Source organism: Chiloscyllium plagiosum, unplaced genomic scaffold (genome assembly GCF_037043375.1).
Source record: "Chiloscyllium plagiosum isolate Xiang-an unplaced genomic scaffold, Cpla_swu_hap1 HiC_scaffold_12, whole genome shotgun sequence".
In the NCBI taxonomy this organism is placed as follows: domain Eukaryota; kingdom Metazoa; phylum Chordata; class Chondrichthyes; order Orectolobiformes; family Hemiscylliidae; genus Chiloscyllium; species Chiloscyllium plagiosum.
This window is the reverse complement of record NW_028270150.1, coordinates 82,306,352-82,330,113: the sequence shown is the minus strand read 5'-3', so window position 1 is coordinate 82,330,113 and position 23,762 is coordinate 82,306,352. Positions and strand designations below refer to the sequence as shown.

The following is a 23,762-nucleotide window of genomic DNA, read 5'->3' as shown; positions in this document are numbered from 1 at the left end:
CGCCGTTCTCGGGGCGGGGTGGGGGATCAGGCAGCAATGCAGTTTGATGAATGAGCCGCTTCTCTGGATGGCCGCGGTCTGATCAGCAGCGCCGTGCGATGCCTCCCGGAGCTTGCTGTCAGTCGCCGGGGGACTCCCTGCAATCGCTCAGCCCGAGGGTCGGCGCTCAGCCACCAATATCGCCAATACTGACAGGCTGCAGATCTATGCGCAGGATAGGGCCACTTAAAGATAGGTCGAGTATTTCAGCCATGCGAATCTCAGTTATTTTTAATAACAAGCTCTGTTTATCCATGGCAGATTGTAACTTGTGGGTGAGAGAACAGGGCTCTAAAATGCTTTAGTCCCAGATTCTGCGTTGTTTATTAAAAGCTCAGACACTCCGGATCTGTTATTTATTAAATAAATTTGCCGTCACTGCTTTTGGATAACAAATTTCTGAATCTGAAAAGGCATTCTGTTCACGTCCGTATCACCAAGGGCTCTACGAGCGTACTTTCTCTGCCTTTTATTTCTTCCTTGCTCAGTTTCAATGGATTTTGAGAGCAGCAAATGATGGGCAGTGGGAACTGCAGCTTAGTTTAGGTCATCCCTTCGGCCTCTTAGGGAGAAATACCAACAAAAACAGAGATTTCTGATCATTGCATTCAGAAATGGGACCGTACAGTGGAGCTGGCTCGGCCTCAAGGAAAGGTGAATTGTGAGAAATGTTTGCACCAACAAGCTGCAGGCAGCTGTGATAACTAACTCAATACCGCCTGAACTGTTTTCCAATGTCACCCCACTTCAACACTTAAAAATGAAGGTGACCTCAGCAAAAGCAAAACTGCAATAAATTGGCAAAGTAGCGTTCAGTATTCAATAAAGTTCGCATATTATATAATAATCACTTAAATATGAAAGCCTGTGTCGTAAAGTACTCCACAAAAATGTTATTTTATGTACTCCTGCAGATGTCGGCCAAGCTGCCCATATTTCCGGGTAACTAAAGTGTTGATGAAACCTCTCCACATACAAACACACAGTCTCTAATTAGCCTCTCCACCACCCTACTATATACACACTCAAACAATAATCACCACTCCGCCCCCAAACGCCCATACACAATAATCAACCACTCCCTTCCTTCTATCCATTCTGTCACACCCTCCCCAGAGGCACACAACATTCAGGTTAGTCAGGGCTTCTTGTGGTGCAGTGGTAATATCCCTACCTCTGAGACAGGCGGCCCAAGTCCAAGTTAAACCTGCTCCAGGGGTGTGCAATAGAATCTCTGAACAAGTTGGCTCGAAAATGTCTGGACCACTTGAGGTAAGACCGGATGCAGATTAGCCAGTGGCGACCAGTGAGGAGGTGCAGCTCCACTGATAGCTTGAACATTAGTCAGAGTCCTCGTTGGCATGGGTGCAGATTCACCAACACAATATTGAAGACTTGGGTCGACTAATACAGGTTTCATCTTTAATTCAAACTTCAAAATTCACCTTTAATTAATGCTGTTTTCGCAAAGTTCTCTCCCCTACACCCACTCATGTTAGAAGGAAGGAAGTCCACTTTCAGAATGGATCATCTAATAATCACGGCCATACCTACACCTTCTGACATCACCCACTGATTCCTTCTCAGGCTTTCAATTACTTTTCTTTCCCCAAGCAATCATTCTGTTAATCCATGTCCCTAACACATCATGTGCTTTCGGTTTCCAATATAGAACAAAGAACAGGAGCTCCTCAGTTGTAAATGATACTTTTGTATCAAAGAAACACCCCCACCACCAGAGACCATTGTCCAGATTGGATCCCATATTCAAATTCAATAGGCATGGAATGAAATGTGGGAGGAGAACATAATCATTCACAGTGTTGTCCCCAGTGGGACTCTCCTCACTGACACAGAGGAGGAGAGAGATGGACAGGCTGGACCTTACACTGCCAAGACCTTTGGTGTGGGCCTCACTCTCAGAGATGTGATGCTGTGAGGCATTAAAAAAAATAGAAAAGGAACTTAAATGGCTGAAAATAGAGGTACGAAAGGATCTAATGGAAATAGATGAATAATTATAAATTGGTGAACAGGGCAGTAAAGGCATTAAATGGTATTATAGGAATTATATTGAGAGCTTAAATACAAAGTGCATGAGGACTCTGTACCGAACAATGGCTGGGGCTCATCAGGAATACAGTGCACAATTTTGGATTCCATTTTGTAAGGGCCTGAGGAAAGTACAACACAACTTCTTTGGATGATATTTGTATGGAGATTTTTGGACCACAGTAGCAAGGATTGTAATCAGACAAAATGAGACACTCGTGCGGGATTTGACAGAGACATTATAAATATTTGTTAAAAAGTAAAGACAAGGGGGTAAGCTCCATTAAAAAAAATTGAAGAGATACTATTTTAAGATAAGCACATGATGGATGACAGTCGAGAATAGAAACTTTTATGCAAATGTTTGTTGAATGTTAAGTGCTTTGTTATGAGGAGAATATTTACTGTCTTTTGGTGACTTAGATACAAAGTTTTATGATGACATTACAAAAATAATTATTTATGTTCTGGGGCATGATATTAGTATGTCGCCAACCTCAACATCATTTATTTGGGTATTTTATCAAGCAGGTGATGCACAGAAAATGAAACATAATTTTAATGGAAAATGCACAGAGCATAACACATCAGAGTGAGAGATGAAGGTGACTTCATGTTTTGAATGGGACCCTCAATCGAAGCTGGCCCATGACCAATGGTCTCTCATCAGAAATAATGACCACTTCTGCTGAAGTGATCTGTCAGAGGACAGTTGGATGCAAAGGTCAATGTGGTGGGAGGGGGATGGGTGGAAATGGGCAGCCGGGTAAAAGTGGTCATAGAAGTTCTGTGGGGTACCTGGCGAGTGGGCGAATCCCTGTGCTTACTACAAGCTGCGTTTCCTGCCATCGCTTCTCATTCCTTCGATACTAAATGGAACTGGAAAATAACAAGGCCAGCACCTAAATGGGCAGAGTCTGTGTTAGTTTGATGGGTGATTGCGTGGGATCCATGTCTGCTGGATGCTAGGACTTTGAAGGGGTAAATACATGAAACAGGCATTTGTGAACTGCAGCTAATTTGCAATCAATTCATTCTCCACTTGAAATGAATGCAGAGTGAATATGCTATTATTCAAATTCCGGTCAAAGGTAGTTTGCACTATATCATTGCACCTTGTTATTAACATATCAAAAATGCAGAAGTTAATGACAATGACTTAAAAAGAGATGAATGCTTGCCAAGAGCAACTCATAATATGAAACAAAGGATGCAGTGGGAGGCAGAGACAATTGCTTCATCAACTATCTTGTAAGTATTAAGACATTTTGTACTAAATACAAAGGAAAGTTGAATGATTGAAGGTGGTCCAGGATGGAAAGGGCGGTCAGAGCACAGCAGACACCCCTTTTCCGATGTAATGTACAGGTCCTTCAGCCATTGTAGCACCTTTCCCAGGTTACTGCACACACTGAGGCTGTACCTGAACGAAGGATGGAGACATGTCTCTCATTATTGGAGTGCTGCATGTCTCACTGTGTGCAAGAATATGTGTAGCTCCAGTCTGCAGGGTATGACACTAGTGACTGTTCAAGGAACTAAGAACCTGTCTTACTCCCTGATAACATTGCACAATCCCCTGACTGATGTGGAATGCAGTTAGAATGCTGAAGATGTGTCGCTGGGTCAGGCAGCATCCAAGGAGCAAGAGAATCGACGTTTCGGGCACGAGCCCTTCTTCAGGAATCCTGCTCCTTGGATGCTGCCTGACCTGCTGCACTTTTCCAGCAACACATTTTCAGGTCTGATCTCCAGCATCTGCAGTCCTCACTTTCTCCTTGCAGTTAGAATGCTGCCCATGCTTCATCCAGAGCCATGATGGAGTGGTCAGTGCAGTTGCTAATGTTGCACATCAACTGCTGGACTGGTCTGGGGATGCTCTATCATCCTGACATTCTGGATTTTGCACAATTGAAGCAGGTAATGAGGTGGTGTGATAGATGGTGAGGAATTGGGGATGGAAGCAGTGTTCTGAGGAGGAGGATGAGGACATTGGGGAGGCGGAAGCTCTTCCTGTTGCTGACAGGGCTCCATCACCTCAGATGCTATAAATCTGATAGGACCTGATCAACACTTTGTTCCACTAGATGGGACTTGGGTGCAGCAGCTCAACATGCAACATAAAATAGTCATTGGTCAAGATGCCGGCATTTTATTTGCATTGTGGGGGCAAACTGCAGCCTCCAATCATTTTGTTTTTGTTCACTTTTTCTGGCTTATTATTAACATTGTCTAATTGCTTAACTGCCTGTGATGTTACCCTACTGGATAATGAAAAGATATGGGTCTACAGTGGGTACTGGGAACAAACTAGCAGTGACTTAGAGAGTGTTTAGATTGCATTTAGCCAAGGACAGGTAAAGAGTGTGCCTGATGGTTAAGCAGTGAGCAAGGTGAGAGAGTAGTTGATTGTGTCTGAGAGGGAGTGTTGGCAGTGCTACCTATGTGGAGTGAGCAGTGTGGCTTTGCGGCTTCTGTGGCATTACTTTGTGGTGGCAGAGACAACATCAGATTACCAATGTTTGGGTGCAGAGAAAATGGCATGGGCACCAAGGATGCTAGTTCTTTGATGGATATCCACTGAGTGGCAAGTACTTCTGAGAACAGTGGGTGAATGAGGCTGGAAGTAATGAGGGATGCACCCTCGGGGAAGGGCAGGTGGTTAGGGAGGTGATATTTGGTATGGTAGGTGAGAGATTTTGTTAGGCTTTGCAACAAAAAGCTCAGTGTGAAACTCAGTGAAACTGAAGCCCAGACATAAAAAGTAAGTTTCAGCCCATTGTATCTATTTTATCCAATGAGGTAGCCTCTTAACCCCAAGAATGATGCTAATTTACTGCTACCCTTGCCCACCTTGTATTGTCTTCCAACCAGAATGACATTCCCACAGCTGATCAAAATGGTCTCTTTTATGAGGCAAAAAAAAGTTGAAAATCCATCAGGTTTGCTGTCTAGCACCCTTATAATTGTATGATTCAACAATACTCAGAACTGTTGGCTAATCATTGCAATCTAATTCTATCAGTTAATGTGTAACAGATAGACCTGAGGTGAGGAAAACATGTACCTGTTGAAAGCTTCATGAACCAGAGGTCCAAATTTGCCTAAATCGACCAAATGTGATACAATTATTGTATATCATGCCTCATATTACTAAAATACTGTGCTTTAACCCCTAACACAATCACATCCAAGCATTTTCTTTGTCAGTTACAGAGGTGTGGAAACTTGGAAAATGCAAATTCATAACAGCAACTGTCTTTTCTTCACTATCAGTTCTAAGTGAAATAAATCCATTCAATTTATTCAATACCTGTCTAGTCAAGAAGTAGCTGAAATCTCTAATAGTTTTAATGGAATCTCCAGCTTATGAAGGCTGTACCAGGTTTAGATTGCAGTGTGTGATCCACCTGTCACCTCTCGAGTTAATAGTAAGTGTTTCAAGCAGCATTTTGTTCAGAATTAAATTACCATTTGATAGTTTCAATTCTTTCTTTGCATCTTCCATCCTGTAAAAGCTCAGTGCTGATCAATTCATGTTTTACAGACTTATGTTAATGACAAAGAGGCATGAGAGTTAGGCCTTCTATAGGTTCTGCCTCATGTACCTATCCAGTCTCCCCAAGTGCATCTATGATATTCACCTCAACTACTCAGCTAGTTCCACATTCTTACAACTCTCAAGGTAAAGAAGGTTGACCTGAGTTTCTTCTTGGATTTATTACTAACTATCACATCTTTATGACCTCTAGTTTTGGATTCTGCCACACATGGAAACTTTTTCTCTTGATCTAGCATTTATTGCAAAGAGAAAGAGCTTTCCAGTCTTTCCTAATAACCAGTGTACCTTGAAGTAATTACCTTCTGGTCCTCTCTGAAAATTTTCGAGGATCACCAATATCCCTGACTGTGTCAGGGGACCAAAAGACATTTCTGTTCTTTTATGGGTTAGGCATTGCTAGCATTTGCCTCCCAATCCGTAGTGCCCTTGAGAAGGCAATGATAAGGTACAACCACAATGTTGGTAAGGAGTTCCAGGTATCAGGGGAGGGACTGGCTACGAGTGGGAGAGGGGGAACAAGGATGGGAACAATCTGAATGTTGATAGTTTCCTCTATGATTATCCTGAAAGGCAGTCAAAATTGGTGGCCAATTGTTTGAGCAATGCCTTTTGGTGCAGTGGATCTGACATCAGATATCTCACTAGCACAGTATTCATTATAGTAAAAACAAATTAAGCTTATAAATAAATCCGTTCATTTGAAGCTTGTTCATCAATTGCACATTTTCAGTGCTTTTCACTAGGAATGAGATATATCTCCAATGCCGTTTCTTTCCAAAATTTGCTCAGTAGCCCCATGAGTGATGAAAGAATTGAAATGCAGCCCCTCGGACAAAAATGTTGGACACCCCTCTCTTAAATTCACCACAAGATATGAGTGTCTGTCCACTTAGATATAAGTTCTTTTATTAATAGCATGCTAGGTCTTAGTTACCGCCAAAGAATACTTGTATTAAGTCTAATTTCTTTAAGAATTTCAATACAAAATTAGTATTAAATAATAAACAGATTTTTTTGTCTCCTTTTATTTCTCATTCACTTAGAGTCAGTTTTCTTTCCCTTTATTTCATATTTTGCTTTGACATTGAATTCTAATTGTCACCACCCACTTTACATCCTGTGCTGCTTATTAGTAATTCTTTGATGTGACTGGTTCTGGAGATCAACAGTTGCCAGCCCTATTCACCAAGTCACAGATACTTAATCAAGAGTATTTTGCCTCTCTGATTTACAGTATATTACAATGCTGAAGTCCCATAGAAAGTCACAGGTAAGACTGGATTTATTGCTATTAAGAGTAATAGCTTACTGCCCCTGTTGAGATGCATGTAGCATTTATTTTCTTTTTTTAGATTAGATTACTTTACAGTGTGGAAACAGGCCCTTCGGCCCAACAAGTCCACACCGACCCGCCGAAGTGCAACCCACCCATACCCCTACATTTACCCCTTACCTAACACTACGGACAATTTAGCATGGCCAATTCACCTGACCTGCACATCTTTGGACTGTGGGAGGAGACCGGAGCACCCGGAGGAAACCCACGCAGACACGGGGAGAATGTGCAAACTCCACACAGTCAGTCGCCTGAGGCGGGAATTGAACCCAGGTCTCTGGCGCTGTGAGGCAGCAGTGCTAACCACTATTTGTCTTCTATTTGTCACCAAAACCTAAAAGTTGTGGCATGGCCCTTTCAGTGATAAAATAAATTTGCATTGCTTACTATTTTGAAAGCGTAGGGTTGAAAACATTGGATCATCAGTGGGCAGAACTGTGTGTGTTATCGTTCAGTCTCCATATTACCAGCGAGTGAGTGAATGTGTGTGTGTGTTCATCCCTCAGAATCAGATGACACTTGCTTATGGAAGGAACCTGTGTATGCAATCTTTTAATGTGAGGAGGCTATTGCACTGCTGCTGGCATGTAGTTCTGGAAGACTAGCAAGTTCTCCCACTTTTACCACCTGACATAGGCACACTGGAAGGACTTAGCAATTACTAATCAACTTGGTTGACCACAGCTTCTATGGCCATCAAGTCCTGAGGACTGGAACCTGCAACCTCTGGCCCAGAGTTAGGGACACTAGCGATTGTGCCACAAAGCCTCCTCCTATTTGTGAAATATTGCATACTTATGACTGTTTCTAAGTTGTAATTTATAATGTAATTTTCCAAGATCTGGATTTTTTTTGATGATGCAGGATGGTCCAGTAGAAAAGGCACTGTATCACTACAGAATGGGACAGGTCACCGGGGTGATGTGGCAACACAGATAGTTAAAATGAGAAGTTGGGCTTAGCTGGTGATGGAGGAAGCACAGGGCATGGCTTGGAGCAAAGCATGGTGGGTAATGGGTGAAAGTCTGAATAGAATTTGGGTTTCAGTGAGAGGTGCATCTAAGGTGTTGGAGCACAAAGGGGTTTGGTTTTGGGTATGAAGTGTTGGTAATCTCGTCCTGGAATTGCTAAAAAATATGGATCCTAGCAACCTTGGAAGCTTGGAGACTGGGAATGCTTGGAGAAAAGAGTAAGAACTTCAGAAGATTGATTTTGGGAAAATTTAAGTGGAGCAAAAGCTGAAAGGATGCTTTGGAGGGCTGGAGTTGGTCAGGTGGGTTGCAGTGGAGAGGATAGACAGTTTAACAGGGGAGTTATGAGGCATTGAGGCTGTTAAACCAGCAGAAAAAAGAGCTACAAATCTATCAGAAACAGCTTTCATGTCTCTTCAAAGCTTTAATGTTGCAAGGAGCTGAGATTGTATCATAAACTATGAGAACAAAGTTCAAGCAGTTTATCAATGTCATCTAAGTCCAAAAATGAGTATTGCCTTCAAACCCAGTCCAAAGTGTTATATGGATATCTGCCTTAAGAGAAAATAAGTAAGATGGTGAGTGGTTACTGAGTCACCCAAGTAGGTGACAGCAATGGGACTGACAAATGCATAAAAAGCCATTTTGTGAATTGAAGAGAAAGACCAACATGTTTATTAGTAATCATAAAATAAAAATTCACATTGGAGAACTAAAAAAATTGCATTTATATAGTGCCTTTTCTTAATCCCCCAGCACTTTCAAACATGCTTCGACAGCAATATCCTATTTTCCAACAGCAGTCAGGACTTATGGGTAATGACAGGAAGTTATAGATGTATGCAGGGTGTCCCAAACAGCAATAAATAAAAAAAATGTAGATTATGTTGTTTTGACCAGGAGACCAAGTCTTGTTTCAGTAAAACTGTCATAGCATCTTCCGCATTCGGCTGAACATGCAAACAAGAGCTGAGATTATCTAAAACATAGTACTCCATCAACACAGCATTTAAGCATTAGCTAAGACTATATATTCAAGTCCTGGAGTGGAACCTCTGGGCTCTGTGAGAACAGTGCTAGTTTTGAAGCACTTATCTAGTTAGCACCGAGCTTTAAGGCACAGAATCGAACAAAGTTTCATGTGAGCAGAAAACTGAGGATAATCAAGTAATTGAGATAAATGAGGTCCATAATACAGGCCATTCTACCCATCGAATCCACACCAACCCTCTGAAGAGGATCCCAACCAGACCCACTCCCCTGCCCTATTCTTGTACTCTGCAATTCCCATGGCTAATTCACCTCGTCTGCACATCTGTGGACACTATGGGCGATTTATCTAACTAATTCACCTAGCCTGCGTATCTCTGGACACTATGGGCAATTTATCTAACTAATTCACCTAGCCTGCGTATCTCTGGACACTATGGGCAATTTATCTAACTAATTCACCTAGCCTGCGTATCTCTGGACACTATGGGCAATTTATCTAACTAATTCACCTAGCCTGCATATCTTTGAACACTATGGGCGATTTATCATAGCCAATTCACCTAGCCCGCACATCTTTGAACACTATGGGCAATTTATCATAACTAATTCACCTAGCCTGCACATCTCTGGACACAATGGGCGATTTATCATAACTAATTCACCTAGCCTGCACACCTATGGACTGTGGGAGGAAACCAGAACTCCCGGAGTAAAGCCACACAGACACTGGGAGAATGTGCAAACTCCATATAGACAGTTGCTCAGAAGGAAAATCTTGAGTGGGATTATGTCTGTGAGAGCAAACGTTTTTGTAGTGGCTAGAAAACAGAACAGTTTATTGACTAATTTGTGATCATTTTGCTTGTTGAAATTGTTTTGTGTTTACATTGTTACAAAATGTCAACTGGAAGTACAGAACTTGAGTTTAGCTTAACAATTGAGCATTGTGTTGAAGCTTTTCATCTTGCACATTCCTTCGGACAAATTGTAAGAAATAGCATAATAAAGGAAAACAGGATGTATTATATATATATGAATGAGAAGAGTGTACTGATTGGTTGGCCTCCATTGGTAGAGACATTGCCATAGAGAATGCACTAGTCAATGATGACTGGCAGTTAGCTACCAAGCTAAATTTGAAATTCAAACCAGCTGAGTTGACTCTAATTAGTCAAGACTGACAAAATATGTCTTTTTTTAGCTATAGCCAAATAATGAAATGTCATTTTCATATCTTGGCATGGATTTCAAGGCAAAATGGGCAATGAAAGCACTTGAACTTTTTTCAGGATGTGATTGGCTCTGATTTTTGTGAATTGTGACATTTTTATGATTAACTATTGTTATAAGACAGTAACACAAAGGATTGAGATAATGTCATAATTGAAGTGACCATAGCTTGAGTACTCAATCCACCTTAACCCAATCCCAATTTATATTGATGCTTTGCACAAATCAGGAAATATAATGATATTTCTTTCCTCTTTGGGTTTCTATTTTCTGTGGTGATCTTTCACAGAATCACATAGATAGCCCTAGCTGCAGTAACATTTGATTGAAATATAAGAGGGATTTACAGTATAGATGTTAAATGGGTAATCTCAGTGCCTGGGTTAGTCTTGAAATAGAAGGCTTGGTCTGTTTAACACATGGCCATTTCAAACACAAGCGAGGAGGAACTTCTTCATTGAGATGGGTGTGGGTGTTCAGTCATTGAATATATATAAGCCTGAGATGGATAGATTTTTGGCAAGCAAGGGATAGTGGGAATTAGACTGGAGTTGACATTAAAGATCAGTTGTGATCTTATTATACAAAGCTTAAAAGGTTCTATGGGTTACTCCTGCTCCCATTTCTTATGTACTGATGATCTGATTAGAAGTAATATTGAGATTAACAGTTGATGTTGGGTTATTTCACAGTTTTTCCCAAATAAATTTGTGAATAATGGAAGAAATTGTTGTAAAAAAATCTCAACTTGGTGCAATAGCTTTCAATTTTATAGAATCACTATTTTGAACAGTCCACGTTATGGACATGAGATGAGGAACAGGCAATTAATATGAAACATGAGATCATCGGCTATCTTCCAAATCCAAACATTGTTTAAAATGACTGCAATTTCAGTTGCTAAGAATAATATTAGAGGTCAAAATGACTTATATTTCTAATTGTAATCCAAAAGCATGTCTAATCTCTGGTTGAAACAAATTGAAAAAACATTCTGTGCTGTTAAACGCTCAGCTTTCATTTTATGTGTCACTAGTTGAACTTTTGTGGTAACCTTACATTCTCCACTGAACCAGCCTTGATATAAAAAAAACACATTGTTAATGACACCCTGAAAATGAAGGCAATATACAAAACAGCCCTTTTATAACATGCACCATATGGTTTTTTTGGATGGCTCCCAAAGGGAGCCTCGCAGAAAGGAATATTGTATCTAAAAAAAATACCCACTTCACCTCTCATACAAAAAAAAATAAAGATTGAATACATGACCAACATGGACATTTTGAATACGTTTTGCATATTTTCTCATAGACACAGAGCAAACAATTATATTAATGTCGTTGTGAAATTTGTGTACTTGTAGTCAACATTTTGCAATCTCAGCACTTTTTTATGCAAATACTGCAAATATTTAATATGGACAGCATTTCAGCATCAGTAATCTGTAGTTCTGAGACATTCTCTGTAAGTGATCATATTAAAATTTATATGTCAGAATTGTTCAAAATTCTCCTTCTTCTAAAATAAGCAAATTGAAAATCAGCAAGTACAATATCATGATTCAAGAAAGGAGAGAGAAAGAAAACCAGGAATGAAACATCAGTTTGGTGGCAACAGTTGTCAGGAGATTGCTGGAATCTATTATTACGAATTTTCTTCATGATGCACTTAGAATATCATATTTTGATCAGATAAAACCAATATGATTTTACACAGAGAATTGTGTTTGATGCATTTATTGCAGATTTTGAGGAGGTAAGTGGTAGTGTCTACAAAAGGGAACCGGTGGATCTTGTACACTTAAATTTCCAAAGTAATTCCATCAGATGCCACACAAAAGGTTATAAGGTCAAGACTGGATAGGCTGGAATGTTTTTCACTGAAGCGTAGGAAGTTGAGGGGTGACCTTATAGAGCTCTATAAAATCATGAGGGGTCGATATAGATGTCTTTTTCTGACAGTGGGGGATTTCAAGACTAGGGATTTTTTCTCAGGTGAGCAGAGAAAGAGTTAACAAAAACATGAGGGGCATCTTTGTTACACCAGCATGGTTCGTGTGTGGAATGAACTTCTAGAGGAAGTGGTGGGTGCAGGTACAGTTATAATGTTTAAAAGACATTTGGATAAGGACATGAATAAGAAATGTTTGGAGGGATGTGGACCATGTACGGGCAGTGGCGTGTTACTAGTGGGACTAGTTTGGGATTATGGTTGGTTTGGACTGGTTGGACCAAAGGGTCTGTTTACATGCTGTATGATGCTATGCAAGAGAAAACCTATGGATTTGGTACTAATATATTGGAATAGATAGAACATTTTTAACAGACAGGTGGCAAATAGAGAGGATAAAAAAGTCATTTACAAGTTGGCAGGATGCAGCAGGCAGTGGTGTGCTACAAGGATCAATGCTTGGGCTCCAGCTGAAGAAATGAGGAATGTATCTAACTTTCTGCATTTAACAAGTCTAGGTGGAAATGCAAGATGTGAGAAGATGCTACACTGATCTGGATAGGTTGTGAGTGGACAATAAAGTGCCACATACCATTAGAATTATTTTTAAAATTATTTTTAAAAGGCGTGAGACTTATTAGTTTTAGTTGGTGTTCAGAATGATTTGTAATGGCACAAGGAACACAGAAAGTTAGCATGCAGTTAAAATAAGCAACCAGGAAGGCAGAATTTGGCTTTTATTGCAAAGGGATTGGGACACAAGTCTTACTCGAGTTGTACCCCATTTAGAATACTGTGCCTTAGATTTTGCTTCCATATTTGGGAAAGGACACATGTGCCCATTAGAATCAATTAATCCCTGAAGAAAAGAGTTATTTCATGATGAGTAGGCTGGCCTTTACTCTCTGGAGTTCAGAAGAATGACAGGTGATAGGTATGGCAGCACAGTGGCTCAGATTTCCAGCATCTGCAGTTCTTTGGTTATTTATATGAATAATCTGTGTAAGAATTTTCACTGGCCTGCACTCAACATTTTTATGTTTCATCTATTATTATTCTGTTATGATTTGATGTTTATCACCATACAAATTTCTGTTATCTTCTACATAACCAACACCCATGTTTTCAGTGAGAATGATGTGAATATATCCATTTATTTAGTACACAGTGGTACAGTGGTTAGCACTGCTGCCTCACAGTGCCAGAGACCTGGGTTCAATTCCCGCCTCAGGCGATTCTCTGTGTGGAGTTTGCACATTCTCCCCGTGTGTGCGTGGGCTTCCTCCGGGTGCTCCGGTTTCCTCCCACAATCCAAAGATGTGCAGGTTAGGTGAATTGGCCATGCTAAATTGCCCGTAGTGTTAGGTGTAGGGGCTTGGGTCTGGGTGGGTTGCGCTTCGGCGGGTCGGTGTGGACTTGTTGGGCCGAAGGGCCTGTTTCCACACTGTAAGTAATCTAATCTACATGTCAGAGATCCTATAATGGCAATGTCAGAACTAAAAGGCTTAATCTGACATTGTCCACGTAGGTGTTTAAGTAGGTTTTCATAATTCTGTCACATTCTGTGTCAAGAATTCACTTTGGTTAGCCTTGTTAAAGGAATTGGAACATTACTGTAAATAAATCTTGCTTGCGATTATGTAAGGATCTGGTGATGCCACACATGGTATGCTATGTGTACCTAAGGATAGATAAATTTGCCCGATGAGGTTGAGACAAAGATTCACTGGGATGTCAGACTGAATCGAATTGAATTTATTGTCACGTGTACCGAGGTACAGTGAAAAGCTTTGTCTTGCGAGCAATACAGACAGATCACATAGTTATGTAGCATAGATAGCAAATAATAGGTAAACAGTGGCAAAAACAAAAACACAGGTACAGATGAATATTAAGAGTTTGTGAGTCCATTCAGTATTCTAATGACAGGGAGCAGAAACTGTTACGAAAGCAGCTGGTGCGTGTTCAGGCTTCTGTACCTTCTCCCCGATGGTAGAGGTTGTAGAAAAACATTGCCAGAGTGGGATGGATCTTTGAGAATGCTGGCAGCCTTTCCTCCACAGCAGGCTTGGCAGATGGATTCTATCAATGGGAGGTTGGCCTTTGTGATTGTCCAGGCTGAGTTCACCACTCTCTGTAACCGTGAATGGAACAGTTGCCATACCAGGTAGTGATATATCCAGACAGAATGCTCTTGATAGCACACCTATAAAAGTTGGCAAGAGTATTCACCGTCATGCCAAATTTCCTCAGCTGCCTGATGAAGAAGAGACGTTGTTGGGCCTTTGTAACCAGTGTGTCCACATGAAGAGTCCAAGAAAGCTTGTTGTGGATGATGACTCCCAGGAGCTTGACACTCTGCACTCATTCCACCTCTGTGCTGTTAATGTGTAGGGGGGTGTGAGTAACATCCTGCCAAAAGTGAGTTGTCCTATGAGGAGAGATTGAATTGAATGACGTACATTTTCTGGAGTTTGGGAGAATGAGAGGTGATTTACTAAAAAGTATATAATTTTCTTGAAGAGCTCAGCACTGTAAATGTTGAGAGGCTGTTTCTTTTGTTTGAAGAGTCCAGATTTGGGCCTCATATTTTCATGATAAGGATGACAATATGGAGAAATCTTGCTCTGAGGGTTATGAATCTTTAGAACTCTGTACCTCATAGTGCTGTGGATGCTCAGGTTTCAGTACATGAAAGAATGGAATCAACATATTTTTGACATGGAGGTGCTGGTGTTGGACTGGAGTGGACTAAGTTAAAAATCACACAACACCAGATTATAGTCCAACAGGTTTATTTGGAAGCATGAGCTTTTGGAGCGCTGCTCCTTTGTCAGGTGGTTGTGATATTTTGGGCACTAAAGGAATCATGGGATAAGGGGATAGGAAAGGTTAAGGGGAATTAGGACATATCGACCATAATCGATCTGTAACATCCTCCTGGGGCAAAATGGCCACCTTTCTCCAGGTGCTTATGTTTGCTGATTCTGGTGACTAATTTACTAGCAATGACTTGCTTGTATGTTTCTTTGAAGTTGACAAAAATAAACAATATGTTTTATTGCTGAAGAAAATCGACACACTGTCAAAGTTTTTCATCTTGCATTCATCAGGACTGGTGCAAGAATACCAAATTTCAAAGGGAACAACAATTTATACAGCAGACTGATGGAAAAATAGACTTTGGTCGAGGCGTTGCCAGAGATTGCACATGTGAGTAGTTATTCCTTAAGATAAAACAAAGAATGGTGGATGCTGAAGACGTCAAACAAAAACAGAAAGTGCTGAAGAAGCTCAGCAGACCTGGCAGCATCCAGTTCTGATAAAGGGTCACTGGACTTCAAACGTCAATTCTGTTTTTCTCTCCACAGATGCTGCCAGACCTGCTGAGTTGCTCCAACAATTTCTGTTTGCGTTTCAGTTAATCATAGAATCCCTACAGTGTGGAAACAGGTAATTTGGCCCACCAGGTCCACAATGACCCTCTGAAAAGTATCCCACCCACACCCATTCCCCTACCCTATTACATTTCCCCTAGCCTACACATCTCTGAACACTATGGGCAATTTAGCATTGCCAATTCATCAAAACTGCACATCGCTGGACAAAACCCATACATACACAGGAAGAACATGCAAACTCCACACAGATGGTCACCTGAAGCTGGAATTGAACCCAGGTCACTGACACTGGGAGGCAGCAGTGCTAACCACTGAGCCAACCTGCTTTTGTTTAAATTCAGAGGAGACAAGTCAATTCTGATTGATTGAGATGTTGCCATGGGGAATGCATCAGGTATTTGGTATTCTATGGTCTGTCTTGATGAGAGGAAAGCAGTGGTTGGTTAAAATTTGGAAGATATTGCCTGAGAATGTGATGAAGGCAGCTTCAATCAAGGAATTTAAAGAGGGTCCTGGACTGTATTTTTTGTAAAAGAACAACGTGCAGGGTTAAACAGAAGAAGGTAACATGACCAGGACAGACACAAATAGGGAAATAGAAGAACACATACATAGACAAATTTCTTCCTGTAAAAATACGAGGGCAATAATACTAGGAGACTTTAACTATCCCATATCAAATGGATTTCAAGCAATATAAGGGGCATTAAGAGAGTACTGTGTCCAGGAATTTTTAAAAAATAAAACACAAGGCGCCAAGCCCCAAGAGCAGACACACGTCTGGATTCAGTTTGGAGAAATGAGGATGGGCGGGAGCATGAAGTGACAGTGGGCGACCATATTGGGGATACTGACCACAATTCGGTTAGATTTAGTATTATTATGGAAAAGAATGAGAGATAAGTCAGGAGTAAAAGCATTGAACTGGGGGAAGGCAAGTTTTATAAAACTGGGCAGTAATTCGGCTGAGGTGGACTAGACAGGACTGATAAAGGATAAGTCTGTGGTAAACCAGTGAGTGGTGCTAAGAAATGAGTTCCATAGGGCACAAAGTAGACAAGTTCCCTCCAAAAACAAGAATGGTACTGACCAGTCTGGACCCCCCCCCCCCAACTCCATGGTGATCTAGAAAAATACAGGGGAGAATTATAAACAAAAAAAAGCTTTTAGTTGTCGCAAAAAACTCCATACAATAGATAGCCGAGAAGAATATAGAAAGTGCAGGCATCAAGTCAAAACCAATCAAAGAGAAGGTGTGAAAAAATTCTACCAAACAAGATAAAGGAAAACTCAAAGTTGTTGTACCTGAATATAAACAGCAAAAGAATAGTTAAGGAGATTTCTCAGAGATGAAGAAGGGAACTTGTGTGAAGATGCAGACGATATGGGAAGTAATTTGAATTTCTTTTTGTCTCTGGACTCACAAAGGAAAGGGATGATGTGGATATAGAATTCCAAGAGGAGCAATGTGAAATATTGGGCAAAGTAATCATCACAAGAGAGGAAACATTAGAAATGTTGGAATTCTTGCAAGTGGATAGGTTGCCAGGTCTAGATGGATTGCACCCTAGAATGTTGAAGGTGGTCAGGGAGGAAATAACAGATGCTCTAAGGATTATTTTTCAATCTTCACTAGACACAGGTGAGGTGCCAGAGGACTGGAGGAATGCAAATGTGGCTCTGTTGTTTCAAAAGGGTACAAAGGAAATGCCAAACCACTATAGACCAGTTAGTCTTACTTCAGTGAAGGGCAAATTGTTCGAATCAATCCTGAGAGATCGGATAAACTGTCACTTAGAAAGACGTGGGCTAGTCAGGGATAGTCAGCATGGCTTTGTTAGGGAAGGGCATGCCTTACAAATTTGATTGAATTCTTTGAGGAAGTGACAAGGAGGATGGATGAGGATAGTGCAGTGGATGGATTTTAGTAAGGCATTTGGCAAAGTCCCACATGGCAAACTGGTCAAAAAAGGAACAGCCCATGGGATGTAGGGTAATGTGATGAATTGTCTACAAAGTTGGCTCAGTAACAAGAAACAAAAGGTAATGGTCAATGGCTGCTCTTGCGAATATAAAATTGTTTCAAATTGTGTTCCATAGAGTTCAGTGTGGGACCCCTGCAGTTTGTTTTGTACATTAGCAATTTAGACTTGAACTTAGGAGATCTGCAGATGGCTCAAAACTTGGCCATGTAGAGGATAGCTGTAAACTCCAAAATGATATAGATTGCTTGGTGGAGCGGGCAGGAAAGTGGCAGATGGAGTTCAACTCTAATTTGTGAGAGGTAATGCATTTAGGGAGGTCAAAAAGTAAAAGGGAATGCACAATAAACAGAAATATATTGAGAGAGGATGATGGTGAGAGATCTTGGCATGTAAGTACATACTTCCCTAAATGTAGCAGCACAGGCAGAGAAGGTTGTAAAGAAAGCATATGGAACGCTGCCATTCATTTTGGCAGAGGTACAGAATACAAAGGTATTCTGTATTATAATGATGAAACTGGATGGGACACTGGTGAGGCCACACCTGGAGTATGCTGTGAGGAAAGTACAGAGAGGATCTACTAGAATGTTGCCAGAACTGGAGAATTGTATCTGTGAGGAGACATTGGAGAGGTTGGGATTGTTTTCCTTGGAACAGAGAAGGCTGAGAGGTGATGGGATTGAGGTACACAAAGTTGTGAGGGGTAGAGATAGAGGAGACAGGAGGAACCTGTTTCCCTTGGCAGAGAGTTCAAAAACTAAAGATTATAGATTTGAGCTAAGTGACAGAAGACTTAGGGGGGACATGAGGACAAACCTTTATATGCAGAGGGTGGTGGGTATCCAGAATTCGCTGCCTGAGTTAGTGGTGGAGGCGAGGATCCTAAAGCCTTTCAAGAAGTACCTGGATCTGCGCCTTAAGTGCTGTACGCTGCAGAACTATGAGTCATATGCAGGAAGGTGGGATTAGAAAGGGCATCTGGGTGTCTATGGGTTGATGTGGACAAGATGGGCTGAATGAGCATCTTCTGCCCTGTATCATTTCCATGGTACAGTAGGAGTAAAATACTGTTTCAAAGAGCTCCTCCAAAGTCACTTGCAACCTATCATGGGGACGGGGCCAATCATGAAAGTCCCCCTACTACCTTTTCTTCCTGATGCCCCTCCCTACATTGCAGCCAGCCATCATGAGTCTCAGGTTCCTAAACCCCGGGGTATGTCCACCTCTGTCCTTATGGGCAGTTAATGAAGCAGCCCTTTGTCAACAGAGGTGATATGGAGTTCTCAAGACTCTCTATAGACACTGAGGAGAAAGTGAGGGCTGCAGATGCTGAAGATCAGAGCTGAAAATGTGTTGCTGGAAAAGCGCAGCAGGTCAGGCAGCATCCAAGGAGCAGGAGAATCGACATTTCGGGCATGAGTTCTTCTTCAGGAATGAGGACACACTTTCCTCATTCCTGAAGAAGGGCTCATGCCCGAAACGCCGATTCTCCTGCTCTCTATAGACACTATCTGGTCTGAGTGTTTCCGGCACTTTCTGTTCTTTTATTTCAGATTTCCAGCATCTGCAATATTTTACAGAAGGATGATAGGCTAAAGTTGGCACTCGATTCAGTTCTCTCAACATTACAGAAAAGGAAAATGATTTTCTGTTTATTATTACATTGTTCTTTGTGGGAGTTTGCAAATTTGTGTGCAAATTGGCTGCCTTGTTTCTGAAATTACAACAGTGATTATAATTCAACAGTCCTTCATTAGTGGAAAGCATTGAAGACATCAGGCGGATGTAAAACCTGCTAGATAAATGCAAATCTTTCCTCTTCCTTTCTTACGTCAATGGAGAATTAACTTGTATTTTAGCTCTAACACACAAAATTAAACCAAACCATTTACAATGTTAGTGAATAGAATGGAAATTTGCACTATAACAGAATCCACCAGCACCAGTTATTTAGTAGACCAGGAACAGACTGCTTACAGAATTTTTAATCAATACCACACTGATCAGATTCTGATTTTAGATTTAACTTTAGGCACTGTTTGTTTCTTTCTTTCCCTGAAGTCATTTTCCAACGATCCATCCAACAGCTTTTCCTTTGTGGCTGTGTCACGTTTCTGAGAGAATCAATTTGTTCAACTTGTTGTAACACCTAGTTTATCAGCTGTGCCTTTCTCTTCAGCTGCCTTCTGTTAAAAGTTACCTTACTCTGTAAATGTTTATCCAACTCTACCTTCTTTGTCTGCTTGCAATTCAATGTCTGGCTGACACTTCAAGTGAAAGTTAATCAGTCAACTCCCAGGAAACTGAAGCACTTGGTATTGTTGTATTTTGACAATATAAGACTTAATTATAAAAAAAGCCTGACTAGAAGCTTTGTTGTTTGTCTGCAACCTCAGTATACAGGCCTATAAACAACAAATGACCTTGTACCTTTAATAATCCATCTTTGACCATCTGCAAATTCCATACAACACATACATGATTTTCTTTTCAACCTCATTCATTTCTTTAAAGAAAAGCAAACTGCGTCTTGGCTCAAATCTGAGCATGTGGACTTACACAGGTGAGTAGTCAAGTATGTAATGCAACAAATGGACGTGCCTTAAAACAGTAATGTATGTTTAAAAAGAATTATCAACACACTGTAACATTGAAAGGCAAATGTGAAACAAATCTTCTGGGTAATTCCATCTTTGAAAATGATAAGTGATGTGGCCACATGACCAAACACTGAATTGGAGGCAAAACAAAGGCCTACTATCCTGACAGCATGGAAAATTTACATGTATTTATACTTGTGATCTGGAATATATTTTCTGAAAGGGTGATACCAACAGATTAAAGAGGATAGTTGATAAATACTTAAAGTCATAAAGCATGGAAACAGACCCTTCAGTCCAACTAAATCTCGCCTCCACACCACTCTGGGATGGAGAATTTCAGATTTTCACAACCCCCGAAAGAAGAAATTCTTGAGCAGCTCAGTTTTAAGTAAGTGACTCCTTCTTATGTAACAGTGTCCCTCAGTTTGAGACTCCTTCACTAATGGAAACATTGTTTCAACATCTACCCAGAATCTTGTATGTTTTGATAAGCACACCCTTATTCCGCTACACTGAGTAAAGGCCTTAACTTGTTTAACCATTCTTGATAAGTCAACCCCTTCATCCCAGGAATCAGTTCTCTTTTGAATTGTCCCTAATGTCAGTATGTCCTTTATTAAAGTGGGGACCAAACTGTACAGAGTACTCCAAATGTGGCCTCACCAACACCCTCTACAGTTATAACAAGACTCCCCTACTTTTAAACTCCAACCGCCAAGCAATAAAGGTCAAACATTCCATTTGCCTTCTTAATGACTTCCTGCACCTGACTGCTCACATTTTGTATTTCATGCTGCACTGCAATTTTTTTGGAGTCTTTCTCAATTTAAATACTAGTCTGCCTTTCCATTCTTCCAAAGAAAGCACAGGACCTTACACATTCCTACACTAAAGTGCATCTCCTTGGGTTTTGCCCATTCACTCAACCTGTCTATATCCCCTTGCAAATCCCTGACGTCCTCATCACAATATCCCCTTGCAAATCCCTTACGTCCTCATCACAACATACCCTCTCACCTACTTTTGTATCATCGGCAAATTTGGATAAATTATACTCTGTCCTTTTCTCCAAGTCATGCGTATAGATAGCAAATAATTAAGACTCTATAACTGATCTAGGCACTCCACTAGTTGTGCCTATCCAACCTGGAAAAGATTCATGATGCTGGACCCAAGCCTGTGTGTTAACAATTCCACAATCCATACTAAACCTTTACCCTCAATACTGTTAGCTCCTATCTTAGGAAATAATGTTTCATGTGGCACCTTCTGGAGAACTCAAATAAATTTGCGAAACATGACTTTCCTTTGAACAAGCCATGTTGACTGTTTTGATTGTGTTGCGCTTTTCCAAATGTCTATTTCTTCCCTAATAATGGGCTCCAGCATCTTTGCACACAGATGTTAGGCTAACTGGCCTATAGTTTTCTGCTTTCTTTCTCTTTCCCTTGTTGAACACAGGTATCACATTTATGGTTTTCCAATCTGCTGGAACGTTCCCAGAATGCAGAGAATTTGAGAATGTTTTGACCAATACCTCCACAATCTCTGTAGCCACTTCTTAGGATAGATACAATTCAATTCCCTTATCACACACATTCTAGTGTGCCTGGGTACAAACTATGAACCATTTGTGAATTCTTAGACATCCTCTTCTAGTGTCTTTAATGTTCTCTTATTGAATTATTGAGTTGAGCATTTGCCTGCATATGGGTGTTGGTCAGATGAGCTTCAAACTCAACTGCTGCTGCTAGTTGAGACTTAACCCACTGAATTGCTACCCACATAGGTGATGGGCACTTTGGAAGAGTCTCATGCTTGGCAAGTGTAGGATGTTGGTGGCTGGGCAAATCTAAGCCTCCCTTGAGAAAAACTAAACCTTATTTTCACGACCCTCTTCTAAGCCTGATCCTCTCCCACCTTGCCCCAGCCCAGCAAGATAAACACAATGTTTCCTCTGTACAGACCAGAGTTTAAAACGTGGCTAAGCTATCAGCGATATCAATGGAAACCATCACGTAGTTGGAAAGTTGGACCTGTCAGCCAGTTGTTTCCTGGTCAGGAAACTCCAAATTCCAAGAACTATAGCAGTCATGGGAACATTGTGACAAACCTGTGACCCCATTAATGATACTATGAGTTTAAAGATAGCACAGTTAAGCAATGTTTCATGGCATTATTGATACAGAAGTTTACATGGGTATTGGACTCCATCAAACCACATAAAGCAACTCCTAGCATTATGCGCTAAGAGGCAAGTGACAACTTGACACAATGCATCCACTATCTCAATGTTGATTTTAAACAAGGTCTGTTATTATGCAGATGAGTGTTTTTCACAGTTGGAGGAAACACGATATGAATATTTCACTGTTGCATCATCCATCAACGTTGTTTACTAAAACTGAAGTGAAAATATAGTTAAATCCTATATCTATCACAACTGGTAAACAGAAAACAATACCATTTTTTAGATAATAATGCCCACTTTAATAGTCTTCACATTAAACTCTTCCACATTTTCATTCCACCACAAAATGGCATAAGATTTATTTATGATATGCATCTAAGACCACATAATCAGAGCCAGTGGTATTTTGGTCTTACATATCATTCCAAATCTGTTTGGGTCTTAAGTGGCGATGAATAATGTTTAAGGAATGACCTCCCTTGGGGTGTCTTCTTAAGTTCATATCGGAGACAACGAATGACACCGTTAATTGCATCAACGCACACTTTCCAGTCTTTACCATCCTCAGTCAAGTCGAAACCTGGGAAGCAATCCGTTAGGAATTCTGAGGAAAGATGGAAACCAGTCAGAATTACATTTCAAAACGATGAGCGACAGCTTAACAATTTCTGAGCGGTGCTGTGTTTTTCTTAAAGTGATTAAAGAAATATAAAAGTGTATCTAAAGGGGTTCAGTTGTTTCTTTGGGATGTGGACATTGCTAGGGAGGCCAGCAATTGTAGCTGGTCCGTTATTGCCCTTTGATAAGAGAGTGGTCAGCTGTCTTCTTGAACCATTGCAGTGGAGTAGGTATATTCACAGTGCTGTTAGGAATGCAGTTCCAAGATTCCGATGCTGATGGACCAATGAGGTCATAATGCAATGGGAATGAGGCTTTGAGGGGGATTTTGTAGGTGCTGGAGTTCCCATGCACTTGTTGCCCTCATCTTCTAGGTGGTAGAGCTGGTAGCTCAGAAGGTGTTGTCTAAGTAGCCTTGGCATGTTTCTACAGTGCATATTGTGGATGTCACACACTGCAGCATGAAATAGGACTGGATGCTTTAAGTGGTGCATGGGATGCCAATCAAGCAGGCTGCTTTGCCCTGGAAAGTGCTGGGCTTCTTCAGTGTTATTGGAGCTGCACTCATTCTGGGCTGTTGAGGAGTATTCCATCACACTCCTGACTTGTGCCTTGTAGATGGTGGACAGGCATCTGAATCACTGCCATAATATAGCCAGTGGGGTATTTCAAAGGGCAAGACTTAGGGACCTCAGGTATGTGCGGGGAGTTAAAGCCCCGATAAGAGATATCCAGTTACCATTCCAGCAGCCACCCATTCACATCCTGGTTTCAGGATGGGTGTACAGATGAGCAGATATTTTCCTGGAGCAATGAGTTAAGCAATCA

General features: G+C 40.9%; 1 protein-coding gene and 1 long non-coding RNA gene across 3 annotated transcripts in view; one reads left to right on the top strand and one right to left on the bottom strand.

Annotated features, from left to right (window-relative positions):
- Positions 1-1,230: 1,230 nt before the first annotated feature.
- LOC122554988 (uncharacterized) overlaps positions 1,231-23,762 on the top strand; it is a 115,433-nt gene continuing 92,901 nt past the window's right edge. Inside the window, exon 1 of the long non-coding RNA XR_006313127.2 lies at positions 1,231-1,311. This is a non-coding gene — a long non-coding RNA (uncharacterized LOC122554988). The remainder of the gene's footprint in view (positions 1,312-23,762) is intronic.
- The window catches only part of LOC122554986 (uncharacterized), a 112,816-nt gene continuing 111,645 nt past the window's right edge, over positions 22,592-23,762 (bottom strand). For both annotated transcript variants that reach the window (XM_087992412.1, XM_043700488.2), the window contains one exon: positions 22,592-22,920. In XM_087992412.1, coding sequence (XP_087848538.1) covers positions 22,736-22,920 — 185 coding nt within the window. In that variant the 3' untranslated portion in view covers positions 22,592-22,735. The remainder of the gene's footprint in view (positions 22,921-23,762) is intronic.